This window comes from Rattus norvegicus, chromosome 3 (genome assembly GCF_021556685.1).
Source record: "Rattus norvegicus strain SHRSP/BbbUtx chromosome 3, alternate assembly SHRSP_T2T, whole genome shotgun sequence".
Taxonomy (NCBI): domain Eukaryota; kingdom Metazoa; phylum Chordata; class Mammalia; order Rodentia; family Muridae; genus Rattus; species Rattus norvegicus.
Window position 1 is genome coordinate 11,387,894 of NC_141536.1, and position 18,387 is coordinate 11,406,280.

Sequence of the window (18,387 nt, forward strand, 5' to 3'; positions counted from 1 at the left end):
TATCAATTGGATCTAAGATTATTGTGTTGTGTGTTCTTTTATGTGAAGGTTTGAGTGTAGGAAAGTGTGCGGCTGGGATGTGTTTCCACCCAGATATCTAGCCAATATCTTGGGACACCGCCGCGCGGACCTAGCGGGGTAAAAGACAATAATTACATTTTTTATTTTTATATTTTTACAACAACAGCTGCCTAACTTTGGGAAGGACTAGGGCAGGTGGAAGGGCTGGGACTCATTAGCCTCCAAGTGCCAGGTCCAGCATTGTGGTGAAAGGGACGGGGTGACACGGTTCCTGCCCCTGTAGTATCCATCGCCAGGCTGTGGATCCCCGAGTCTGCTGATGGTTGCTGTTGCCCTGAAGCTGATCTGCTGTCTCATGTGTTTCAACGTCAATCTCTCTTTCTGGGGAATATATTTTCCCCATTACTTGGCGCTAATCCCTCCATAATAAATGAAACAGATGTGGTTCTCAGGAATGAGGAATGGTGGTGGTCATGAGGCTGTGTGGGATGAGGAACAGGCCTCCCTTCTGCTTGGCCTTTGGGGCCATGGGAAAGGACCTAGACAACATAACCACAGCGGCCATAAAAACCTGTGTGGTGGGGCTGGAGAGATGGCTCAGTGGTTAAGAGCACTGACTGCTCTTCCAGAGGTCCTGAGTCCAATTCCCAGCAACCACATGGTGGCTCACAACCATCTGTAATGGGATCCGATTCCCTCTTCTGGTGTATCTGAAGACAGCTACAGTGTACTTATGTATAATAAATGAATAAATAAATCTTAAAAAAAAAACCTGTGTGGTCCTTTGTAAAAACCGCTCATTATGTGACTTGGCCTTAAACTTGGAATTATATGAGGAGACACATGTACCCTCCGGTCCAAAGGCTGCTGTATTAATTAGCCAGGGTGAACTTGGGGACATCAAGGACAGAGAAGAAAAGGCATAGATAGAAAAAGGAGGATTTATTAAAAGGAAAGATGGATGGGTTTATCCTGTAGGAGGAAGGGGTGCATATGATCTCAAAACAGTATTAGAAGGGGTTGGGGATTTAGCTCAGCGGTAGAGCACTTGCCTAGCAAGCACAAGGCCCTGGGTTTGGTCCCCAGCTCCGGGGGAAAAAAAAAAAAACCAGTATTAGGAGAGTGTGGATTAATGGAAAAGGACACTGGCCTGGGGAATTAGCTTTCATGGAGAGGTGGTCAGTTTTGGACATGAGGCCATGGAATTTCTAGGATAAGGAAATGAAGACTAAAGAATTAAAAGATGAGACTGGACGGATGGCTCAGTGGCTAAGAGCACTGACTGCTCTTCCAGAGGTCCTGAGTTCAATTCCCAGCAACCACATGGTGGCTCACAACCATCTGTAATGGGATCCAATGCCCTCTGCTGGTGTGTCTGAAGACAGTGCACTCACGTACATGAAATAAAATCTTTTTTAAAAAAGATGGATGTAGAAGCCTCTGAAAAGCTCTCCTCGCTCTCCTTGCTGCTTGAAGGGCTGGAGAGAACAGTGCCCAGAGATCGGCGAGAGCTAGCTGCCTTACTGGCATAGATTCTAAACGTTTCCTAAGGAACAATCCTAACCTCAGTGGTCTGTTCACATGAAAACAGCCATTGTAACGACTGCTGTCTGCCCTACCAGGAGATCGCAAGAGCTGTGCCCAGCTGCCCGTGAAGAGCACGCTGTGGTCAAACAATAAGGAAATGTACTTTTGCTTTGTGTTTGGTTTTTATTTCAAAGAATCGGGGGTTGTGGGTAATGATCTGGGATTTTAGAATTTATGTAACCATGGATTTTTTTTTTTAAGAAAATGATTAACAATAATCAAAAGATCTGATTAATGTAATTTTAGTAAATAAAAGACTGGGTTCAGTTTCTCTGACCAGATGGAGCAGAGAGAGAGAGAGAGAGAGGGAGAGAGAGAGAGAGAGAGGGAGACGGAGACAGAGACAGAGACAGAGACAGAGACAGAGAGAGAGCCCACCACTGACTTAATCAGCACTGCTCCCACTCATCCCTTTCTCAGGACCCTCCTCATGCTGAAACTGGACCTTGGCATCCAAGGACGCTTGTGCATTATGGCTGTGAGCCCGGCATACTCGTGTATGAGAGAAAAGAGGGAGAAAGAGAGCAGGGGTGAGGTTGTGTCACATGACAGGTATGGAGGTGACAGGGCAGGGGTAACCAATCCATAAGCCAGCAGACATTGGCTGACGACTGGCTTTAGGCCAGACATGTTCTTAACGCCACCAGTGTGAACTCACTGACTCAGAGATATCTCTGGGAGAGCAGTACTCTTGCCGTGTCCCTTTTCACAGATGAGAAGACAAGACACTGAGTGACACTGAGTGATACCCAGTGACTCAAATGCAGGTGGCAAGCCCTAGGCCCTTGCCCTGGGCTGCCATCTTCTCTGGCTTCCCTATTTTGGTTAGCCATGTAAGCACTGGTCAGCTAAGGAAAGTGCCCATCTCCGCTTCTGGCTGTGTCACCAGGGTCATCCGCTTGTCCTAATAGGTTGGAAACCACCTGGCAGCCTGTAGGGCTCCTGCCTCTTCAGGACAGCAAGGTCTCCTTTGCCACCAGAGTCATGTGGTGGTGGTGGTGGGGTGGGTGGACACGGATATGGCCAGACCCTGTCCTCACAGAGAAACATAGCAATTCCCTGTGGAGGTCTGAAGTCCTGCCAACAGCTGAGGCTGCGAGGAAGGAGGCAAAGGGTCAGGAGTCAGGCAAAAGCTGTGCTAACCTTTCTTTTAAGCCTTTATGAGGCTGTAAAAGCAGCCCAGTTAAGAAGGAGGGTAGCGATACCCACCATAGGCGCAGTACTTGGAAGGGTAGATCCTGGAGTTTGACAGACATTCTGACCAGTTGATTGGTAAGCCCCAGATTCAATAAGACCGTGTCTCAAAAAACAAAGTCTCAGTGGGTAAAGCACTTGTCACAGAGGGGTAAAGACCTGAATTTGGATCTCCGGAATATACACAGAAGCTAGCCAGAGTGGGTGCCTTTGTAATCCCAGCATCCTGTGGGATTGGAAGGAAAGACGAGGTTAATTCCCATAGGCGTGCTTGTTATAAAAAATACTAGAAATGTCCATCAGAAATATTGACAGTTATTAGCTCTGAGTAGAGACTCGTGGGTAATTTTAACACAAAAATGACTATCTGGGTGAAGTTGACACACGTTTGTCATCCTGGCACAAAGGAGGCCGAGGAGGCAGGAGGATCAGGAGTCCTCTGCCAGCCTGGGCTGCATAGCAAGACCTCAAAGTATACATAGGTTTTGTTAGCTTTCTCGTGCTTTCCAACTTCCCTATACATTGCAATGTGTACTTCCAACAGGAAAAATGAGTTGGTTAAGCTTTTCTCTTCTGGGCCCATCCTTTCACAATCCCCACCTAGAATGAGCTAGGATGGGCTAGGTGCCTCACTCTGGGGAGGCTAGCTGGATCCTCCCGCACACCCCATTTCTCCCAGACCTTTAAGAGATGCAAGTTGTTCCCCAGATGCCCATAAATGCCTCATAACTGAGAAACATGTTTGGAGGCAAGATTGCCAACGCAGCAGTCCTGTTTATTTAGGGGGCAGGGCCAACGCAGCCTTTGTGCAGAGGGAGCATCCCCTGGCTCCCAGCAGTCAATGGGATGAAGCCAGGCTCCCCAGGGATCCCCCACTCAGAGTAGAAGAGGGAGGTGGGCAGAGAGGAGACAGAGGCCTGCAGAGGCACGCAAGGTTTAGGGATGAATCTCACCCATCCATGCTTTCAGGCAAGTCCCTTCCTTCCTCCTACCCTCTACTTGCCCCTCTGTGAAATGAGCCATCCCTTCCTTCTAACACAGTGATTCTCAAACTAGGGCAAGTACACCTCAGCCTGGGCGTTTGTGAGATGCCTATGGATGTCAACACTTGGGGTAGGGGCCCTGGCATCACTGGAGCCCTGGTGCAAAAACCTGGCCCTGGGGTAAGGGCAGGGCTAACATCCTGACACCCAAATGGTGGCTCAGGTGGGTGCTGCTATGAGCTTAGCTGGGTCAAGAGTGCCTCCCCCTCTGCCTGTTCCTTGGGGAACCAGGCATCAAAAGCTGAGCTGTGACTCTGGCTTGGGTGACTTTGCTTTCTCCTTTGCTCCATGGTCTGGAAGATGTTAAGAGTTTCCCAATGGCTGCTGGCAACGTTCCCCTCCACCCTGACCTCCAGTTGAGGTCAGGGCCTGAGCAGTCTGTAGGGACTGGGGATGCCATTCTGATTTACAGTGAGCTATAACAGCCTTTTGCTCTGGAGATGACTGGCTACCCCTAGAGATGCTGACACAGCAAGGCCAGCTGAGAGGTCAGGAAGGACAGAGTGGGTCCCCCTCTCCTCCCAGGCTCCTCCAGTGTCCTAGGACACTACCGGTGACGTAAAGGGGTAAGTGTATGTGGTGGCCTCTTGCAGGAAGGAGACTCTGCCCCACTGTTACCATAGCCCCTTAACAGACCCAGCGGCCTCCTTCTGCACCACAACACCCTTGCTCAAGACAAGAGCCTTGCCAGGAGAGCTTGTCTGCTTCACAGCCCCACCCAACCCATGAGTCAGGCCACAGCTGAGCCCTTCCTACTCCCAGGCCCATTTCCCCTCTCTCCATTATTAGAGTCTCCCTGAGACCTTTGTTAATCCGTGCACACGTCCTTGTTCCTCTACGTCCGGGCAGGGGCTTCTGTCACTGTGGTTCTAACTGCTGCAGGATCCTCCTCCACACCCCAGCCTCCCAGCCATCTGCAGGAAGAGGGCTGGCATCAGCTCACCCTCTGCGTCCCTACTGAGCAGGCCCACCCTGCTCTGGGGAGCGATGTCTCAGGCTTGGGTGTTGATTTTGTGTAGTAAACTGGGTTTTTTGGTTTCTCTCTGAACTCAGTGGATGTTTGGATGTCAAGCCTGGAGAGTCAGAGATTTAGGGAGCAGCCATTTTGCCTGAAACAGAGATCTTGGTTCTCACAGCCTCACATAAAGTCAAGTTTCAGAAGTTTGGGTTGCAGCCTGCCTGGGTCTTCACAGAGGCAATGTCTGCTTCTGCTCCACCATCCTACGGGTCATTCCACTCATGCTCAGCCTGCTGGCTCCTGCCTCCACCCTTTGGACTGAGTACCAGGGAGAGAGGCAGAAGAGGGACTGGAGCCAGTGTGACCAGGGTCGGGGGAAGGGCTTTTAGGGACTTTCTGGAAGTCCCTTCTGTCATTTCTGCTTATTTCTTATGCATGTTGGGGTTCATGTATGGGGTCAGGGACCTGACAGAAGCCGCCCTTGGAGTTTGGAACTGACTCCTGAAACCTAAGGCAGGGGATCAGAGTGGAGAGTGGCCTGAGGGGCAGTATCTGGTCTCAGTCGATCAACGTTCCGTCTTCTGTCCTCCTCCCAATTCCCAGACACGGCAGCTCTGTGTAATGCTGGCTGTCCTGGTTGTGTAGACCAGGCTGGCTGAAACTCACAGAGATCCGCTTGTCTCTGCTTCCTGAGTTCTGGAGTTAAAGGTGTGTGCCATCATGCCCAGCCTGTGTTCAGCAGAATCTTAGCTTTGCCTCGGAGACTTGATCAAAGGCCTGAGGATAGCCCAGGCTAGAAAGAGCAGTTGGCAGATAGCCTACAAGGAGGTGACTCTTGTGGAAGCAGAGGGCAATTAGGAACCTGGACAAGGAGGCGGGGGATGCTTGGAGATGGAAGGAAGGAAACTGGACCTCCTGCAGGGTGAGCAGAGGATACTGAGCTGCAGACACTGGGCCGGCTTCAGTGACCTGTTGGGTCCTCACATACCAAAGCGCCTAAGCCAGCAGGTGTAGTGCCCACCTCGGGACACACTGGGCAGGCAGGCAGCAGCCGGGAGTTCTATGTAACTCCCATTGGTCCTGAGTCAACACATTTATCCCAGACGGCCACAGAAGCGGGTTACAAGTCAGCATGGGGTTTAGCAAAATTCTAAGAGTTCTCCCCGAGTTCTTCCTGGGGCTTCCACAGCAGAGACCCTGGATTTGGAGGAGCTGTAGGAAAGGGGTAGGGCACCTCTGTTTCTAGAACCACCTACCAGATGCTGGCTAGCATCTTGGCTGAAGGTAAAATTGGGGGAGGGTACAGTGAGAGGACAGACTTCGAAGAGTGGCCCCAATAGGGAGTCTTTCAAGCTTTTTTGTGGGCTCCTTTTTTTATGCAAACCTTTGGAATGTCTATCAACACAGGAAGCAAGCAGGCAGAGGCAGCTGTGAAGTTGCTTTACTGTGGGCTTGTACACCATCAGCCACCCTTGGTGACCAGCTCCCACCCGAGTCCCTCCTCACAGGGACAGTGGATACAAACAAAATAGTTCTCTAGAAAACAAGGTTTCCACCCCTTCCCGCCCTTTGTCCTACCCCTCCCCCAGACAGTGAGTACCTCTGTCTCTAGGCCTCCTTGGGGGCCTGGGGTCTGGTGAGTGAAAAAAAAAAAAAGAAAGAAAGAAAGATACAAAAGAGAATCAAGTCAGTGACTAGAGTTGTAGGCAACTGGAGTTCCAGGTCCGCTGGCTGGTGGTGGCAGCCAGGAACAGGCGCTGGGGTGTGCACAAGAGTTCTGTGTGTGTGTGTGTGTGTGTGTGTGTGTGTGTGTGTGTGTGTGTGTGTGTGTGTTGTGTGTTGTGTATGGCAGGACTTGCGGGTGTTGGGATGAGCAGCGTTTCTTCCCAGTCCCTGTCTCACCACCAGCAAAAGAAAGGAGGAAGAGAAGGGGGGAGGGGTAGGAGGAGCAAGTAAAGGAGGAGAGGAAGGAGGAGGAGGAGAAGGAGGAGGAGGAGGAGGTGGAGGAGGAGGAGGAGGAGGAGGAGGAGGAGGAGGAGGAGGAGGAGAAGAAGAAAAAAAGAAGAAGAAGAAGAAGAAGAAGAAGAAGAAGAAGAAGAAGAAGAAGAAGAAGAAGAAGAAGAAGAAGAAGAAGAAGAAGAAGAAGAAGAAGAAGAAGAAGAAGAAGAAGAAGAAAGAGCAAAGAAAGAAACATGGGAAAATGGAAAAATGAGAAAAAAATAGAGACATTAGGTCATAAAAAAACTCAAAGTCGCAGTCCGCCGAGCCAGGGCTCCACAGCGCCCCCTGTGGCCGGCGAGGGCAGTGCCGGGCGGGGCTGGTGAGAGCGGGCGGAGCAGGGAGGGCAGGAGGACTCTGCGAGTAGCACCTGGGAGCAGCTCGGCCGCACCCGTATCGCCGCCGGGCCCGGGACCCCCGGACCCCTAAAACGGGCTCAGCAGGTCAGACGGGCGGCCAGCCCGAGCAGCAGCAGGCATCCGAGCAGGGTGTCGGGGCGCGGGACGGTGCCTGGCGCGCGGTCACAGTCCGGGCCAGCGTCGTCGGCGAGGTCACAGCGGGGCTGCTCGCAGCGAATGCCGGCGTAGCCAGGCGGGCAGGCGCAGCGCTGGTTCTGCTGGCAGGTGCCGCCGTTCTGGCAGAGCAGCTGGTCGTCGTCGCACACATTGGCTGCGGACAGGAGGGGACAGTTGAGGCAGCTGTAGGGATGAACTGAGTTTCTGCAATAGGGGGCTGGGACACTCCCTCGGTGTGGGGGGGCGGTACTTAGGACGCACACCGTGGGAAACAACCCTGCAAGGTGGGACCTGGCCCCTACCTGTCTCCCGCCAGTGACCCCCTTCTCTCTCCCGTTCCTCCCCCGCAGTGGCGCGGCTCTGCAGAAGTACTTGCTGTCTGTCCCCAGAGTTTTGCATACTCTGCTGCAGGTACCTGGATCGCTCTGACAACCTATGTTCCTCGTATCTCCCCAAGCCTTCATTTCTTGAGCGCACACTCCAGAGCTCTCAGCCAACTTTAGTCATCTCCCCTTCAATCCTTAGCTCTCCTCCTTCCTGGCTCGCACTTGCCACGGACTCCGTCACTGGAGACCGGGCAATGCCCACTCGAGCTCACCACCCCCAACACACTTTGAACCCCTGCCCATGGTTGCATCAGACCCTTCTCACGGCAGTCACGTGTTCAAAGCCCATACCCCAGGCAGCAGCAGGCCCACGTAGGCCCCTCCCATCATGCTGAACCACGCCCCCAGTCTAAAGCCTCTGCCTTCAGGGGCTGGTCTACTCACGGTAGCATCCTTGGCGCCAGTAGTGTGTAGGAAGGCAGTCGTCGCACTTGGGCCCCACTGCGCCCTCCCTGCACTCGCAGAAGCCTGTCTCGTTGCAACGATCGTGCACAGAGCCGATCTGGTTACAGTTACATTCTGGGGGGAAACAAGAGGGCACGTGTAGCCAGAGTGGCCTGTGAACACCTACAAATGGGTCCTGCCCCAGGCCCAACTTCTATAACCCGCCTTTATATCCTTCTCAGCTGGGTCTCTTGCACTCCCTGACGAAGCTCCCCACAAGGCTGGTCTGTACTTGGGACTGCTGGAGCATTCACATAGCGAGAAAAGGCTCTAGAGTTTTTCCTCTCCTGGCCTCCAACATTTTTTCTAGTTCCACTGTGAGGGCTGAGCCGGCCCCATCCCTTTCTGGACAGCTGAAGGGGGCTACCAGTTCCAAACTATGAGTGTGACAGGTGTCTCATCAGGAGACTTCAGTGTGGAGTGTGTGTGTGTGTGTGTGTGTGTGTACACGTGCACACGCACGAATGAGTGTGCATGTGTCCTTGGCCCCCCAGTCCTTGAAGCCCAGTCCTTGACCTGAGATGGAGGCACAGACAGACAAGAAAGGGCACTTCTAATCAGATCCATTGGCTCTACCCTGTCCCTGCAGCTGGCCCTGTGTGACACTGGCAACACAATTCTGCTTGATCACTTTAGAGTTGATGGAATTATCTGAAGGCCTCAGCCATGATCCGGAGTGACAGCTCTAGCTTTGCAACTGATCCGTGGGGGATGGGGGTGTGGTGGGGGGATGGGCTGACTGATGGCTAAGACCTGAGACCTGTCTGGCACCTGCTGCAAGCAGGTCGGAAGATGGACAGTCCTGACTGCCGTTCTATATTACTGGGTACCAGTTGGGGGCTATGGGTTTGGTTTTTAGGGTCTGTCTACTGTCCAGGCCCAAGGAGTGCCAAGAGGCTTCTCTACAGAAAGGCAAATGTGGACCAGAACACTGAAGAAAGAGTGGGTGCCTATGACAGCAGGCAGTTTCACAGCTTTAGATGGCTGGCTCTAAACTCTCTTTGAAGGACGGTTTCAACAACAGAGGAGAGATAGAAACTGCTCACCTAGTAGTCTACTGCCCAGCTTTCTCTGGGGCTAGAGAGGGCAAGGGACTGGGCAACTTCGCAGAGCAAGTCTTCTGCTCCAACTAGCACCTATGCTTCCAGTGCCAACACAGTTGGGGGGTCACTAGTAGTGGATCTGCCCCCTAGAGATGCTCAGATGAAGGGGGCCTTACCATGGGGTGTCCGCACCTCCAAAACTGATTCTGCTGGGTTTGAGGCCCACCCCGCACCTGGTGCTTACCGATGCAGACGTTCTCGTCATCCAGCTCGGCAGAGCCGTTGCGATAGTAACCCAGGCGGCAGTGCTGACAGTGCTGGCCTCGAGTGTTGTGTTTGCAGCTGACACAGGTCACCACGTTCAGGAAGTCAATGTAGCTGCAGCGGTTGGAGTGCCCGTAGCACTCACAGTCTGGACCAGCCGAGTAGGAGAAACAGCAGTGGTCAGGGAGCATTGGGGGAGTTGGGGGAACAGGGATACAGAGAAGGACATAGCCAAGGATATACAGGGAGGGTGACAGGAAGCATCTTTGGAGGGGGATCTGGAAGGGGTTTCAGGTCAGGGACACTTCTGTAGCATGTGGATAGAGCTCGCCCTGCAACCTTTGAGTCCCCAGGAGGCCTGTGGGAAGATAGTCAGGGAAGCCGGGGAATGCTAAAGTCTGACTGGGTCTTAGGGCAAGGTGCTGTGTGAAGGATGCCCACATGCTGGGGCTGATTAGGAGGGCAGGGTCATGCTGTAGGCTGCATTCACGGAAGGGCAGTGCAAAGGTTCCATGCTTGCTCTAGTCCCCTCAGGGCCTATGGATGGAGGAGTCACACATGGATGTGGACATGATGTGGACATGATGAAATGGGACAAAGAACCTTCCTCCCATGCTGCTTTGGAAGAGGAAAGCTGGCTACTGTCTCTGCAAGTCACTGGCCTGAATGTCCCACGAGTTTGACTGGCATTGAATTGCTAGTTTCGGCGAGACTCAGGGCACCAATCTCCTGGCTTCCTCTGGCCTCAGCCCAGCTTCTGAATCTCACCGTTCAGTTTATACCAAGGAAAACCACCTCTGAGCCATTGTGGGAGCTTTTACTCTTTCTATCCCACAAATGATTTTGGTTTTGTTGTTTTAAGACAAACCCAAGGAGGTTTCAGGTAGCTCAGGCTGACCTTGGACTCAAGAGTTAGCCAAGAATGACCTTGAACTTCTGGTCTTCCAATCTCCGCCTCCTGGAATTATAGTCATGCAAGTCCACACCCAGTTAATGCTGTGCTGAGACTCTAGTGCAGACTTCCTTCCTGTGTGCTAGGCAAGCACTTTACCAACCACACCACATATTCAACCTGCCACTCGAGGTTCTCAGGCTGACCTTCCAAACAACTCTATCAACTCCATGACTGCCTAGGCCAAGGATCCTAGGATCTGGAGTAGCAGAGGTCAATGTGGAGGGCCACTTTTCCTTCAGCAGGATGGGCCATCAAGGGACTCCGTAGCCCCATGCCATTGGACATGAAAGCTGGCCACCCTTGGAGCAACTATCCCTAGAAGGCTTCAGCTCCCTTTCTTGTGATGAGCAGGGTGGTGCTGACCTGGTCTCCATATTGTCAATGCACAAGAGAGCCTGAAGAAATCTTTGTGACACATCTAAGAGAAGCTGGTAGAGCCACTCATGGCTCTACTTGACCTGACTCTTTCTTTACCTTGGCCTTCCAAAGATGCCAGGAAGCATCCTCCAAATCCTCCCAAAGAGCCTTGCCAGTGACCTGGGTGTCCCAGATTCCATTCCAACCAAGACAAGCCCCTGGGCCACACCTCCCAGGGGAGCCAGGACAGGCTATTTGTGGCAGCTGCTTCTCCTGCCATGTGCCTGCCCACTGTGCCTGAGTTGCCTTCTGACTCATCCCAGCTTTTAGCTCCCTTGGGGCTGGAGAGACTCGGCTTAACCTTGACCCAGCTATTCTGGGAGGCTTTTCTGAGTTGGTTCCTACTAGCTAGGTCTGCCCTGCACCGTCTTTCTCCAGGGACCTGGGGAGGAGGTGGGAGGCCTGACTCAGGCCGTCTTCTTACCTTGAAACTCTTCAATGGGTATCACCTGAGGAGATCTGGGCTTGAGCTGGAAAAGTGTAGAGTCCTTGGCTTGGGAAGGGATGGCGACAGGGATAGTCACAGCTTAGAGAGATAAGAAATGGGTTCTTATACCTGCCATGGTCCAGCCACCAGGGAAGCTATCACCAAGGGAGAAGCTAAATCAAGGCTTCGGAGTGCCTTGGGTCAGTCCCAGGCAACCCTGTTACCTGTTCACATTTAAGTAGGGAGAGACTACATGGTGTAGAGTGTGGGTCTTCTCAGAGTCCCAGGCTGAAGCATCTTGTAGCCATGACAGTGGGTAGCTACTTACTGTCTCTGGTTCCCCGAGGACACCTACACATCTTCTGGAGCAACCCCCAACTACCTTCTCCTGCTCTTAACACCCTCTACTTGCTGACACTTTTGTCATTTGCTGACACTGAGAGACATGTGGCTGTTTGAAAGCAAATGGCACCGCACTTCTGCCCTTTCTCTCTGTCTCCCAATCTCCCCTGGTCAAATCTCCAGTCTAAACCTGGCATTAAAGACTGTATCTTGGGACTGGAGAGGTGGATGGTTCAGTGCTTAAGAGTGCTTGTTGTTCTTAGGACGTGGATTCAGCACCGTGTGTTAGCTCATAACTGACTGTAACTCCAGTTCCGGTGTTCTGACCTCCATAGGCACCGGGCACAAACGTAGTGCACATACACACATGAGAGCAAAACACACACATAAAATAAGTATGTTAAATATTTTTAAGACTGCATCTTCTTCCCCTCAGAGGACATCTTTCTGCTCTAGCTAGGGTGGGTCCTTTGCTGTCCTTGAAAGTGTCATTAAGCCAAGAATGCAGCAGCAGTATCCTTCCCTGCCTGGAATCCCACCAGGGCCCGGGTCCATTCTTGAAGGTAAGCACAACATTATCACAGAGAACACAGGCTCTGTACTTCCCCCTAGGACTCTGTGGCTTTTTAGTGGGCCAGGGCAGGAGATGACTCGTGTATTCATCTCTAGAGAGGACGTGTTGATTGAGGAACCTCTAGGATGCTAAAAGAACGTCTGACCCCACTAGTTGTGCAAACATTTGCCAGTAGAGGGCGCTCAAAGCCCGGCTCACTGCTCATTCTTTCAATGGGGAGGGTAATGGAGGGGAACTTTTGATGTTGAATGGGGTGGGGCAAGGATAATAGGACAGAGAACAGGTCAACTAGGAACAACTTAGGGCAACCTTCCTTTCAGAGGAGTCAAGCTAGCCCAGGTATATCCACATCCATCTATGGCTACAGGCGAGCCCCCTGTCCTGGGTGTTTCCCCACAGTTCGAGAACAATTAATTCTCTTGACCTAGTCCCGGGGGCTTCTATATGGCTCATACCCTCACTGACAAGGGTTTTGTTAGGTTGACAAGTCTTTGCCTCAGGCTTCCTCTGCCACCTTCATTTACTCACAGCCACACCTATTTTGAGTCCATCTGACCCTCTCTGGGCTTCACCAGCTGCCTAGGTATCCCACATGTGACCCACATATTGAGGAGGGAGAAGAGAGGTTCCGGAATGAGGAACGTCCTTCCATACCCTCTGAAGCTCTCGGAAAAGGGTTAGAGATGTTACGTACTGGCTTCCAGTAGAGGCAAAGTTGGGAGTAAGGGTAAGGGTTCTTCGTCTCAGTGCTTTCACTCTAACTTCTGCCCCCTCCCTTTCAGTCCTCCCCCACCCTGCTACCCTTACTACAGGGGGAAGGTCTAAAATGGAGCTCCTGGGGTCTCAGGCCTGCCATAGGTCCTGCCCCCATACCTTCTGCACTGGAAGACACCTGGGGCCAGAAGGAGCTGTCCCCAAGGGGTGCCACAGTAGTTGGTTTGGTCTGACCTTGGGAGGAAGAAGAGAAGAAATCAAGTCATTCGAGGGATGATGTCCCTACCCTTCAGAGGCTCCTGTAAGAGGCAGCACCACAGGCTCTGTCTACCAGGGTCCAAACTCACTACAGAGGCAGCATCTACACTATTGAAGCTGCAGAGGACGTGCGCACACTGATGAGAGGAGGCCCCCATGCCTGTGGCTCTGTGGGCTTTGAATAGTTCTTCCTTCACCGGGCACTGCTTTCGAAAACCCTTCCCTCCTTGGATGGTTTCTGTTCCAGTTAAACAGCCAGAACAGGTCCTGTGTGTGAAGACACATTCCAATGCTGTGCTGGGGGATGATGTCCTGGCCAGGGTGATAGACACACTGAGAAAAGTTCTAGAAGGTTCCCCAGAGTGTCCTCGGATGTCTAATTAATTCTCCTTTCTGATCACTGCCCTTCCACCTCCTGATCCTTGGCTTGAGACACCAACTGCCCCATCCCCAACATTCAGTTCCCAGAGCAAGGAGCACAGGCAGTATTCGCTTTGTCAAATTCAAAGGACAGAACTGGGAGAAGATTGTGGGGGTGGGGGGTCAGGGGAAGTTGATGTCTTCCCCTCTGGAAAGGGATTATTTGTGGTGGTTGATGGAGAAAGAAAAAGAAATTCTACTAGGTAAAAAAATGGCGGGAGATTCCCAGCTGGGAGCCTGAAGCCTTTGGACATCAAATTGACATTAATACAGTATTCAGTGAAGAGACAAGACCGCAGGACCCAAATTGGCAAGGGCTTAATTAGAGCCCTGGTAAAACCACCCCGAAGGCATCTTGCTTCTGAGCTTGGATTCCCCCACCCCCTTGAGGAGGCTGGGACGGATTTGGCTCTCTAGCCTGGCTTTCAGGAGAGCACTGCCTTCCAGACAGCATCTGGGGCTGGGGTTTCAGGGCCCAGCTGGGCTATAGCTAAAGAGGCCTGAGAACCCGGTGGAAGGCGCTGGGTCCAGGAAGAGAAAACTTGTGGCTGCGTTTTGCTAGGACATGCTCAGGTGTCCTGTGTTGTGTGCCAAGACTAGACAGAAGGTCTTTTGGAACCAAGAACCCATGCTAGCTGGGTTTTAATGGTGGGATCACCTCTAAGCACCTGAGACTTCAGGGCAGTATCTCTGAATGGCAGAGGGGACAGGGAGTGAATGGAGTGAGTCAGCCCTGTGCTCCTGCTTGGATTGTGGATTTCCTGGGACCGTGGGAAGCTCTTTCTCCCTCTCCCTCTCCCTCTCCCTCTCCCTCTCCCTCTCCCTCTCCCTCTCCCTCTCCCTCTCCCTCTCCCTCTCCCTCTCCCTCTCCCTCTCCCTCTCTCCTCTCCTGTCTTTTCTCTGTCTTTAAAAAAAAACAGCTTTATCGAGGTATAATTTGCATACCATAGATGCAGCAACTTCTTCCTAAGCCTTCGTCCTCTCCTCCAGTGAGACTAGCAAGATAACACTGTCCGGCCAGACACCTGCATGCAACTGGGACCCATACCAAGGGTATGCCAAGTGTCCCGGGGACTCTGGGCACAGGCCACACAAGAGCTAAGGATGACCTAGATGCGGAAGATGCAGGCTGCTGGCTGTTACCTTGAAGCCACTTCCTCCCCTCAATGCTCAGCCATCCAGCACGGGGCTCAGAATTGCAGATCTGACAGTCATTGAAAGTTTGCTGTTTTTGCCTGGAAGATGGGCATACCTCCTGCTCACTAGCAAAGTTCTGGAATCAGCCACTTCTGTAACCCAGGGGGAGTTTCAGAACTCAGGCCCCACCTCTGGAGAGAGCTCACTGGCCCCCCTCTGCCTTCTCTGCCCCACAACATTTACACGAAGGCAGCTTCCAGGTAGGTTCAAGGTTTCTCAGTACCTGACAGTCAGGGCCTGTCTCCCACCTAGGAGGACCACTGCTCAGTGTCAGGTGGAAGCCCCCACCCCTTTCTGCTTATTTCTGCCCCCCCCCACCATCACAGGTTCAGTAAAGTCCAAAGGTCTCTGAAGGAGGCCCAGGATGCTAAGCTTCAATGCCCAGATTCCTCCACCTCAAAGGGACCCCAGACAACAAAGGTTTCCCCTAAAAGTCTTTATCTCCTGATTCAGCTCCCTACACAATTCCCCACAGAGAGGTTCAGGGAGAGCCCCTGTGGTGTGGTCCTGGGAAGGTGATTTTCTCAAGGCTGTCTGTTGACCTGAGAGGCTACCCTGTGAAGCAGACAGAGATAGGACAGTGTGGGGTTTGACCTCTTCCTCAACTGCTTGAGGAATCTCTATCAGATGTTGCCCACCATGGGGCAAGGGGTGTCTGGTCAGGGACAATGAATGAAAGAGAAGAAAGGTCAGGACTATCCAAGGAATAAGGAGTTTCAGCCAGGTCTCCCCTGAAAGGGTTGGGGAGGGATGGGCTGCTGGAGCCAGGAGAAAGCTACTTGGCCACCATCTTGCTGGTACCCTCTGGCAGGAAGAATCGTTTCAGATTCCCAGCATCTGCAGTGGACCAGACCTGGTAAGACTTTCCCAGGTGAGTCCAGAGGGCCACATCAGGAACCTATACCACTTGCATGCACAAATCCTGCTTCAGGAGGGCAAAGAGTCAGCCAAGTCTGTAGGCCTGTGTGTATATGCACATGTAGATCTTCTGTAAGGCAGGAATTTGGCCTGGGCCTGTCTCACGATCTCTATGAATCCAGCCCTGTTTCCCCCCTGGCCAGCACCTGGACAGAGGACCCAGTAGGTGAACCAACTGGGGACAGATCCTGAGCCAGCTCCATGGACACACAACAAACCATGTCTGAGTGACAAAGAACTGTCTCTGGCTGAATATCTGGGTGGACTTGCTGCCATGGGCACCCTCCTACAAGGTCCCTGTACCCTCCGCTACACTGGCCTCTGGGCCTTTCTTTACAATGCTTGGCGGGACAAACAAGACAATTCTGGGAGTGTCAGGGGTTGCCTTGGCTAGGACTCCTGATGGAATGGCTTCCTGACACAGCCTGGGGACCCCCTCAGTCAGTGCTTTCATGGGGCTAGATGCTAGCAGTTTCTACTCTAAGAGGCAGGCGCCTGGTCTCCCCAGGTGAGGAAGGCAAGAAGGGAAGGGGCGGGCATCCCTGGTGTACTGTCATACCTACCTGTGGGGTGCGGGGTGCTTGGGGCTGTAGGGACTTGGATGGTAGATGTGGAGGGAATAGAAGTGACTGGGCCCCTCCTTGTGGCCTCAGTGGCCATAGGGGCTTTGGGAGCAGGGATTTTTCTGGACCTGCTGGTACCTGGCAAGACATGGAGAAAGTAAGAAAGGGTGGGTGGGGCATCTTGAGACTCCTTCCCTTACTCTGATGTCGGGGCCAGTGTCGCTTAGAGTCCAGTTTCCTTCTGCCCGCTAGCATCCCAGGCTGTTTGAGACAAGGCAGTGGGGCAGGGTGTGTCCCCACAGAAACATGATGAAGTCCTCAGAAGCATCCTTAAGGCTCAGGGTCTGCCACAGTTTGACACTGACAAGCCCTTTCCTGCTGACTCTTGGGAGTAGTAGAAGATGCTTTGGGGCAGGGGCTATGTTTGCAATGCTAAATGAGATGCTGCCATGCACAGCCACCTGGCCCCACTACATGCTTGGGAGGACCATGTGGATGGGAGTCAACAGGCACCTACATCAGAGCCCCTCACCATCCTTGGGATTTCTACGACACCTGCACTCTTGCAGATGCCCCTCCCCAGCCTGACATACCCTAGACATACAAAGAAGGGTTGGCATCAGACTTGCCCCCTCCAGCCTGTGGCAGAGCAAACTGGCTTCAGAGGCTGCCTGGAGAGGTACCAAATGGTCAAACTCAGGGGACAGGCATTGCTCTAGTAAAGAAGGCCCCTATTTCTGGCTGTGCAAAAAAGACAGAACAGAGTGTGAGGAGACAGGGGGGTCTGTCCACTCAGGAGACAGGGGGGTCTGTCCACTCAGGAGACAGGGGGGTCTGTCCACTCAGGAGACAGGGGGGGTCTGTCCACTCAGGGGTCAGGGAACTAAATCACACAAAAGCCCGGTTCCTCTTTCAAAGCAGCATAAGAAAGTTCCTAGGAAACCTGAGATGAGCAGGAGAGGCAGATGGGTGTGCTTAGGTACAATAGGTTACATGGAAGAGAGATAGAGAGGTAGCCCCGACAGATAGCAGCCCGTTCATGCCCGAGCTCCAGGCCCGGCTGCAGAGTCTTGTACAGAGCAAGGTACTTACTGCCAAAGGCGGAGCCTGCGGCTGCACCTACAGGGGCACAAGAGGGTTACAGAGTTAGACACAAGGAGTGGGGAGCCAAGAGGTGTCCTCCAGCCCCACTAAGGAAGGAGGGCCCAAGACTGTCCAGTCACAGGGGCAACTTCGATGGGACCATACCTATGGGGACTCCCGGCACTGACTGCCTGAAGGCTGCTTTTAGTCCATTTTGCAGACGGGAGGGACACAATAAACTGTTTCTTTCCCAGGACCCTGTGACAAGTCTTCCCTCCTGTTTAGCCTCAACCCTCAGGCTCCCTAGGGCAGTATAATGTCCCTCATGGACAGTTATCAGCGGGGAATTGGAGGTGTGGCCTGCTGGGAGACATGGTGGTGGGAGAGGCTGAATCCAAGTCTCTCTAGGTATTCTGTGCCTCTGTTGGAGAGGAAGCCCGGGTTATGGTTTGACAAAGGATGTCACCATCTCAGAGTAGAACTGTCACAGTCACGGAAGGAAGGAGTCAGTCATGACTTCACTCTAGGGGGCTCTGAGAAAGTCTTTACCCTAGGAGGGGACAGTGGGCTGGTTGGGTGACATGACTTTCCTGACATCTACTCTGGTTTTACACAGCTCGGCAGGTACCGTATGCGTGTGATATGTACAAGACTTTGGGAGTGTGGGAGCTGAGAGCAAGGGCTCATAGATGCTGGGAGTGGGGCATAGAGGCAAGACTCTCTCAGAGTCTGCCCCTGAGGGAGAGGTCCAGTTCCAAGAGACGGGGCTTAGAGGGATGGGGAGACACGGAGGCAGAAGGTATGGTGATCTCACAGGGGCCTTGTACTTGGGGGACTGACAACTTAGGGTTTCATCCCCAAGGCTCTGGGGTAGTGGGCACCTAGGAGGGGGTGCCCCAGTGATTATGAAGCAGAGGTCCCTGAGTGGAGGTAGGTAGAGGGAAATGGGGGTGAGGTGGGGGCAGGCTCTCTCAGCAGAAAGGAGACAAGACACACAAAAGCAACTCGGGTCTGTTTGTCCGCTGCTTAGGCAGGGCATGGGGACAGTGCCCTAGGTGTTCTGCAG

The 18,387-nt window shown here is 52.8% G+C and overlaps 1 protein-coding gene across 35 annotated transcripts in view; it reads right to left on the bottom strand.

Moving 5' to 3' along the window:
* Positions 1-6,228: 6,228 nt before the first annotated feature.
* The window catches only part of Ntng2 (netrin G2), a 59,419-nt gene continuing 47,260 nt past the window's right edge, over positions 6,229-18,387 (bottom strand). For 10 of the 35 annotated variants that reach the window (XM_087652619.1, XM_087652617.1, XM_087652631.1 and 7 more), the window contains 7 exons: positions 17,331-17,357; positions 16,239-16,376; positions 13,042-13,116; positions 11,250-11,351; positions 9,434-9,601; positions 8,087-8,221; positions 6,229-7,470 (listed from right to left, as the gene is read on the bottom strand). In XM_087652619.1, coding sequence (XP_087508745.1) covers positions 7,238-7,470; positions 8,087-8,221; positions 9,434-9,601; positions 11,250-11,351; positions 13,042-13,116; positions 16,239-16,376; positions 17,331-17,357 — 878 coding nt within the window. In that variant the 3' untranslated portion in view covers positions 6,229-7,237. 35 annotated transcript variants of the gene reach the window in all.